Source organism: Myotis brandtii, unplaced genomic scaffold, assembly GCF_000412655.1.
Source record: "Myotis brandtii unplaced genomic scaffold, ASM41265v1 scaffold398, whole genome shotgun sequence".
Classification (NCBI taxonomy): Eukaryota; Metazoa; Chordata; class Mammalia; order Chiroptera; family Vespertilionidae; genus Myotis; species Myotis brandtii.
In genome coordinates, this window is record NW_005365280.1 from 1834739 (window position 1) to 1843324 (window position 8586).

At 45.5% G+C, this 8586-nt stretch overlaps 1 protein-coding gene across 1 annotated transcript in view; it reads left to right on the forward strand.

Annotated features, from left to right (window-relative positions):
• The window catches only part of STMND1 (stathmin domain containing 1), a 34270-nt gene that overhangs the window by 8964 nt on the left and 16720 nt on the right, over positions 1–8586 (forward strand). The window contains exon 2 of the mRNA XM_005873051.2: positions 41–91. Coding sequence (XP_005873113.1) covers positions 41–91 — 51 coding nt within the window. The remainder of the gene's footprint in view (positions 1–40; positions 92–8586) is intronic.

Sequence of the window (8586 nt, forward strand, 5' to 3'; positions counted from 1 at the left end):
GGCGCGCAGCATGGGCTGTGGACCTTCCCAGCCTGCTGAGGAACAGAGCTTTGTCCCCGCGCCGAGGAAGGGCTGGGAAAAGGGATTCAAGGTAAAACAGGAAAAAAACAGGGCAAAAAGTCTTTGCCACGCTTGGGGGAAGCTGAAGTGGGCTGGAGCAGGGCCTGCTGGGGCTCACAGGGCATGCGCGGTAGGGTGGGCGGGTTGGGACCAACTGTATTCGGCCAGTGTTTAACTGCTGTCTTCATCGGGATTCTTGCTGCTATAGGGTCAGCTTTGAGAGAGTTTTGTGTTTCAAAAGCTACCGAAGGTGCTCGCACCCCAGGGCAGAGACAGCGGCAGGAAAAAAGGGATGTGTGGTGCGTTGTGCGCGGAGCTGGGGTTGGAGGTGATTCTCAGGCGCAGGTGAGCATGCCTAGAGCTGCGTGGTTTACTAGCTTCCGGCAAGTGGGCCCTGTGGGAATTACTTAGCGCTGGAAGAGACCTCGCTTGCCTCCTGAGGACCCTGAGGCCCAGAGCGGTGGTCAACTTGTCCAAGGCTGCACCGCTTGTTTGTGGGCAGAGCTGGAGATAGACTCTAGTATTCTAAGGTCTCATTCCAATACGCTTTCCACTCTCCCTCAAGGCTGAACCCCCCTTAATTCTTCTGGAGACAGGCAGGGGAGTTTTTCCAGGGTGGGGAATGGAGGGGTGGGTTGGTCCAGACAGAATGAGGTTCATGATTTCTTCCCATCCTCACCACCATCAAGATTCCACAAACTAGGAACCCACAAAGGTCCCTTCGAGAGGGGTTATCCAAAGATACTGTTGCCATATAATTTATCATCCAAAGCAGGATACTTTTACGAGTGAATGGGAACACTAATAATAACTTTGCCCAGTCTGATGTAAGCCCATACTGTCACCTTTCCTAAAGGGCATATTTGGAACTACAGGTGAAAGAGCACACTTCCTATCCACGGGCACTGTGTAAGACACTATTCAGTGCAAGTTACAGCACCTATTCTGTGAGGCACATCTGCTGGGCTATTGGAGTGAGAAACAAACCAGGGTCTAGTGAAGGCTGAGACTCAGGCATCTACCTGCTGCCCTGGGGGAGAGCAGAAGAAAACATCTGCTTTCCACCCCAACTACCACGGGCTGCGTTTAGGGCCCAATTACCTCTTCCTGGGTCTTTCTGCCTCGCCTGTCACCACCCTTGCCAGTCTATCTTCCACACTGCCACCTATCTTCCTAAGAAAAAACTTTCTGGGGCGTGCAAAACCGTTGGCATTTGGTCCCACCAATCTCTGTAATGTCATCCTCTCCTCTCCAGTCCTTCTCACTCATGGACTTTCCCTGCCCTCAAGGTTGATTCAAGCCAAGAACGTGCAGAGCTCCTTCTCCCAGCCTCATCACCATGCATGTCTTTCCTTATGCCATTCCTCCTTCCTGGAATGCCCTTCCCTGGCCCCATTCCCGGCTACCTGATGAATTCTACTTATCCTCCAGGACTGAGCCCAAACAAATGTTTGTTTAAGCTTTTTCTCCCTCTTAGATCCATGGGCTTCGTGAGAACAATTTGCTCGTCTTTGTTATTACTCAGTATCACTTTGGACTATATTCCTCCATAAGAGAATACTTTTTTCTCTTTTTTCAAAAAATATATTAAAATAATTTAAAGTTTTAATCCTTTTTGTTTTCCCTTTTTTGTACAAAAGTCTATTTAATCTGTAATTTTTCTGGCATGATTACATACAAGACTTCAATAGAAGAAATGTTCAGTATGTATGTTTCTTTTCTGGTCATTGTCATTTGTTCCATTATATGGTTTTTAATTGAACGCATTTTTTGTATAGAGCCGGAGGGTACACTAAAAAGCAAGTACTCTGAGTGTCAAATACATTAGGTCCTCCTTGGCCAAGCCTCCCCAAGACCTGCTAGGGTTTCTGGGTTTCTTCGAGAATTTCTTGGCTGAGGTAGTCATTGCCTCTTGTTTGGATCTTTGAACAATTTCCAAATTGGTCTGTCTAGATTCTTCTTCCACTAACCACCCCCACCTGCCCTCCATCTTCAGTCTTCCACATGAGCATGAGAGTGATCGTTCTAAAATAAAACCTGATAATATCATCCTCTGCTGAAAAAAAAGTTACCAGCCATTAGGTAGGCACACAAACTAGTGATCAAGAATGTGACCACCTAGGTTGGATTTCTGGATTCACTACTTGTTGTGTGACTTTGGTCAAGTATTTAACCTCCCCATGCCTCAGTTTCCTTATCTGTAATATGAGAATAATTAATAATAGTGATTTTATAGAGTTGTTGTGAAGATTAAATTAATTCAATTCATGCAAAGTGCTGATACCAATGCCTGGCACAGAAAAAGTGCTTAATATTAGTTATTACAATTATTATTATTATTATTATTACATTTATTTATGTAAGATCAAATCCCGAATCCTTACCATGCCTTCCTAGCCATCCTCAAGCTGTGTCAAATTCTCCACATTCATTCTAGTCACACCTTACTTACTACTCATTGTTCCCAAATCCATTCTGTTTCCGTCTCCAGGCCTTGGCACCCACTATTTTCTCTCCTTTCAGACTTTTCCTTCTCCCTTTTCTTGGCCCACGTGCAAATATGTACCTATCTTTCAAGTTGACTCAAGAACATTCTTCTCCATTTCCCCTGTTACCATGCTCACAGAGTTGACCTTATACCTTCTCCTATCACATTTCAAAACATTTTTATTGTATTTGTTTCCATGTTTGCTTCCCATCCTGAGCTATCACCTGCTTGAGGCCAGGAACTGTGTTTTGTCTTTTATCTCCAGTGCTCACTACAGTGCCTGATGCAGACCAGACACTGATGACTGTTTCTTGAGTGACTGAATGCCCTTCCCAGTTCCTTCCTGGGTTAGCATCTACCTGTCTCCTAATGACAGTCAGCAAGGAGGAAATCCAATATTACAATAACCTGAAAATAGACTCAGAGTCAACTCACGTATATACCTCTCTTTCCCCACCCTGAGCACTTGACTTTGGATGTAGAATCTGGGAAAGATATCATTATTAATTAAACATTAGCTATCAGAACCGTACTGTTTCCTTCATAAATTCATAGGGCCGAGAGTTCACTAGTTCGACAATGTCTTTAAAATTAGATGAATATGTTTGCTTACATTAAATATTTATGTTTCTTGGCGGCATGACTTTCAAATTTTCGGAATCAAATTTCTTGAGGCCTGCCTGCAGACTTTCTCTTCACCTTACCTTAGTCTAAGTGGTGAGAAGTCGCTGCACTAAAATAATGCATAATAAGAAACGATGGGAAACTTTTCCTCATTGGGGAACTCTCCTTCTATATTTGACAAGAAAATTCTTGTTTATTGTCAGTTAGAAGGACTTAATACTTCTTAAAGTTCAATTTTTACAAGAGCATGTTTCTGACTTTTTTTTAGAGTTGCTATTTGTTATTTCATTCATTAGAATTAAAGTAGAAAAAAGAAATGTTGAAGAACAAACTCTTTCTATATGTCTGTGGAAAAATATATTTATAAAATGTATCTGCCAATAATTTGGTTTTAGAAGGTTCAAGCTCCGGGGAACCGTGACAAATGACTCCCTCCAAGCTGTTTGAAAAAGTTGTTTCCCAAAAGCTTTAGAACACATGTAATACTGGCAGACCAAACAACAACAACAAAATATCCTGCCTATAGTTAAAATCAATGCCTTTCTTTGGAACGCTGATGATTCTTATGCATAGCTGTTAGCTTGGAATTTCCAGCTTTTCAGTTTTGTCTAAAATTGATCTAAAATTGATCAAGACAATGGAGTATAAAATAAAACTGTTACAGTTGTGCTTCTGCTACAACTTGATCTCAGGGAGAAAATGAAACCTCCCACCCCCTCCTGGCCCTCCCCCAGGATCAGCGCAGATAGATTCTTACTGGTGTGAAACTCTGAACTCTGCATGCACAGACAGAACAGGAAAACTCTTCACGTATCCCCAAGAGGCCTAGATCTCATTAGTTTGTAAATATCTCTGGTCTTTGAATTATGTCTATTCCCAAGTCTAAACTATGAAATTGGGTTAAAATTTCTGGAATGTGTTGTACATAGATAAGATATTTGAAAGACATTCTTAGTATTCAAAAGAGAAAAAAAACTTAAATTTCCGCTCTAGAACCTGAAGGCTGGTATGTGTTATTTTATGCTGAAAGATTGTGTCTCATCTGCTACAGTTTAAGTTTTGGCCACTAACGGAGCTTGAAGGCAGAGTGTATCTAAGTAAGCAGACACGGGTAAAGCTCCTTGCTAAGGCCTGGATTAGTCACTTCCAGGAAACACTCGGAGGTCATGCAGGATGGCGGCATTTAAATCTATTCCAATTTGTAGTCGACAGAATATGCTTGTGAAAAGACACCTTGTAGACTGAAAATATTCAGATTTGCTCTCAGCTCCAATGTGGGCATTTTGTTTATTATTAAATTTTTCAAGATCTCCACTGGGAAATGTGAACTGGCAAAATTAATTTCTGTGTGTTACTTAGCGCTTCACTAGGTTCAAGAAAATATAGATCTGCAAAACAAAATTAACTTGTGAATTGAGACAGGCTAGTAAGCCAGGACAAGTGGAATAGGGAAGCCGAGACAGATAGTTAAACGGTCAAGCAGTTTATGACCATATAGTTACTAGTAAATCACAAAACCCTATCTTCCCTAACCAAGGACACTTAAGCATACTCAAGGGCAAATAGCTTAAATCATCCTACTCAGGGAGATAGATAGCAGAAATCCAATTAGTGCCATTTGTACCAGCCACACTCAAGAACAGATGAAGTTAAGGGAATAAATCTCATTGTGTTGCATCAGCATAAAGATAATGAATATTCTATTGAGATTCTCCCCTAAGACCTCCCCTAAACTATCAACCTTTAAAACCCTCAGACAAAGGACCCAGGGCTTGCTCTCCCTCCTACCTTTCCCTTCTCCCTCTTCTCCCCCCACAGGTGTGCATCTCCTAAACTCTAAGGGACCCCATGAGACTTACAGCCAGTGGAGCAAAGGGCAGCAGCAGCTTGTCCTGGGCTACTCCTCTGAACCTGTCTCTAAGGCCCCCTTTTCTCTGACTTTCCAATGAGCCAAAGCAGCCCCTCCTAGGCTCACTTCGGCTGCTTCTATCCTAAGCCCTTCCTTGTTTCACTGTCCCCAACTTTAATAAATGTCCTCGCAAAATCGCCTGTACTAGTATTCTGAAATCTTCCCTACACAAAGTCAAGAACCCCACTGCAGGCTGGCTGGAGGCAGACCCGTTTTGGGCCTGGTCCCTGTCCCATAGCACTGTCACTGCAGATACTGGTTTTAGTAGTTTATTTGGGAAGAAGGGAAAGAAACACCACATGGTCTTTAATTTCCATAGGAACTGTGAGCCCCTGAAAGATAAGCATCAGATAGGCTCTCCTTTTCCTTTGCTATGTGTAACAGCAACACACAGAGGGGGGCAAAAGTAGGTTGACAGTTGTTCATATGGAAAATAATACAATAATCCTATATAATGAAAGCCTAATACACAAATTGTCCCCTTGGGCGGTCGTTCAACCGGGAGTTAGACCAGGAGACTGGGAGTTCGACCGCTCGCTATGATGTGCGCTGACCACCAGGGGGTGGTGCGGAACATGGCAGGCATTGGTGACGCGGTGCTGGCAGCGGGTGGCAGTGGAGGTGCTGCCGGCTTTGATGGGCCCTGAGGAGAGCGGGACTGCGGCAGAATGGTGGAGCAGGTGAGCTGGCGGTACCAGGACAAGTCAGGTGCAAGCGGGGACCCAGTTGCCCTGCTGATCGCCCCACAGATGGCAGCCAGTGGCAGCGATGGGGAGCGGGACTGCCGCCTGGCTCCCAGGCACTGAGGGAGCCGGGCAGGGGGCCCAGCCTCCGACCGATCGCCCTGCAGGCGAGATGGTGGAGCAGGTGAGGGGGCGGCACCAGAAGGCAAAACCCCAATCTCCAGTTCAGCCAATGAGTTTGATGAGCAATGAATACTCTGTGAAAAAAATTTAGTCCAAATAAATTCAGTTCCTGAATTTGAGAGTAAGTAGGAAATGTTCAGTTAGCAAGGGATGTTTCAAAATCTATAATAAAAGCATAATATGCTAATTAGACCAGAAGTCCTTCCGGACAACCTCCCAGATGAAGCTGGGGCTTCGAGGGAAGCCCGGGTCCCGGGTGCCAGAGGGAAGCCGATGCCAGCAGCCAGGGGAAGGAAGGCTTACTCTTGCATAAATTTCATGCAAGAATAAACTGTTTCATGTACTCACAACTGTTGACCTACTTTTGCCCCTCCTGTATATGTTATACATAACAACAGGAAAAGGAGACCCTGTCTGATATAATGACCATTATTAAATAACTAGAGGCCTGGTGTACAGATTCATGCACCAGTGGGGTGCTCCGGTCTCTGTGATGCACACTGACCACCAGGGGGCAAATGCTCAATGCAGGAGCTGCCCCCTGATAATCAGTGCACTCCCACAGGGGGAGCACCACTCAGCCAGAAGCCGGGCTCACGGCTGGCGAGTGCAGCAGCAGTGGTCGGAGCCTCTCCTGCCTCCACAGCAGCGCTAAGGATGTCCAACTGGGAGCGGGCCTAAGCCATCAGTCAGACATCACTGAGGGCCCCCAGACTGCAAGAGAGTGCAGGCCGGGCTGAGGGCCATCACCATCCCCCCAGTGCATGAATTTTGTGCACCAGGCCCCTAGTAATATAATAACATAATATGTTATCTATAAAGACTTTTCCTGAGTGGCCTTACTCTACAGGGACTGCATGGCAGTAACTGTGTCTATAAGGAAAGACAGACAGAGAGAGAAAAAGTACATAGCTGCTCTCAGGCTTTCTCCTTGTGCCAATTCATATTTCATATCCATAGAGCTTCTGTTTGCTTACTTTGTTTGTTCAGTTGGTTGATTTTTCCTACCTTCCCATGCAGTTCTGAGCCACAGAACTCATTAATCCTCAACATGACAAACTGATGTTGGCTTAGCTGGAGTGATCATGTTATGTAAACAGGGTGGTAGGAGCTGTGAGTCTCCCTACCAACAGGGAGAACCCCTCACTGAACTGTGAGGACCTGAGGGTGATGGGGCCACCAGAACCTAGTGATTCCTATGTCGTCTCTGAGGGCCTTTGAATGTTGGAGTACTTCTAGAAAGTGGTCAAATATCCGTAGGTTTAAAAAATGTTGTCTGATTTTTATTGTAGAAATACCAAGTTTCATGCCAGTGTCCTTGCTTTTTATTTACTTTTCCTGTTTTAAAGAGGAATGTTTTCTGTTTAGTTCCTAGAATCCTAATTTAGAGCCAGAAGAGACCTCCCTCCTTCACACTGAAGCCCATGGAGGTCTATCACCTACCTTTCTAATATTTCTGGGCCCACCGATTGTCCCCATTTTTACTGTCGCTGTCTTAATCAAATCTTACCTGGTTAGTAATAACTGTTCTGGCTTCCCTGTTTTGTTTCTTTCATCCTTCAATTCTTGCCATTGCACTAACTCAAGAGTGGTCTTTCTAAAAAACACAAGTGGTCATTTACTTTACTGTCATATATGACAGCCCTGCAAGGGATTACTCTTGCACTCAAAATGAAATCAAACTCCTTTATTTGTCACAAAAGATTTCCCTTCCGCACTTCAGCACCTACCACTTTCTACTTCAATCTGTTTCTGCTATAGTGGACGCACAGTATTGTTTCATGCCCTGTCTTTGTGTGCTTTTCCTTCTGTCTAAAATGTCCTTTCCTCTTTGCTCACTAGAAATTCATTCATTAAGACCCAATTCAAGCATTCTCCTCATTAACACCTTCAGCTGCACCCAAACAGTTACAGACTTGTGTCAGTATAATAGGGCTTGCTACAGAAGGGAGGGGTTAGAGGGCGGAGTCCTGAGGCCCTTGGAAGACTTGGGGGGTGAGGGTGGGGGGGAGGAGGGAGAAGAACAGCCCTTGGGTCAAAAGTGAAATCATAGACATAAAGAAGAATAACTGGAAGACACTATTCTGTAGAAGATGTTTATATTCTTACTAGAGGCCTGGTGCACAAAAATTTGTGCACTCGGGGGCGTCCCTCAGCCCGGCCTATGCCCTCTCGCAGTCTGGGACCCCTCAGGGTGACCACTTGCTGGCTTAGGCCTGCTCCCCGGGGGATTGAGCCTAAGATGACAATCAGACATCCCTCTGGCAGCCCGGCAGCCCTCAGGGGATGTCCACTTGCCAGCGGGGAGCAGACCTAAGCTGCAGTCAGACATCCTTAGCGCTGCTGAGGAGGCAGGAGAGGCTCCCACCACCACTGCTGTACTGGCAGCCGTCAGCCTGGCTTGTGGCTGAGCAGAGCGCCCCCCTGTGAGAGTGCGCTGACCACCAGAGGGCAGCTCCTGCATTGAGCATCTGCCCCCTGGTGGTCAGTGTGTGTCATAGTGACCAGTCATTCCCAGTCTTTCTGCTGTTAGGGTCAGTTTGCATATTACCCTTTTACTATATAGGACAGAGGCGTGGTGCACGGGTGGGGGCCGGCTGGTTTGCCCTGAAGGGTGTCCCGGATCAGGGTGGGGGTCC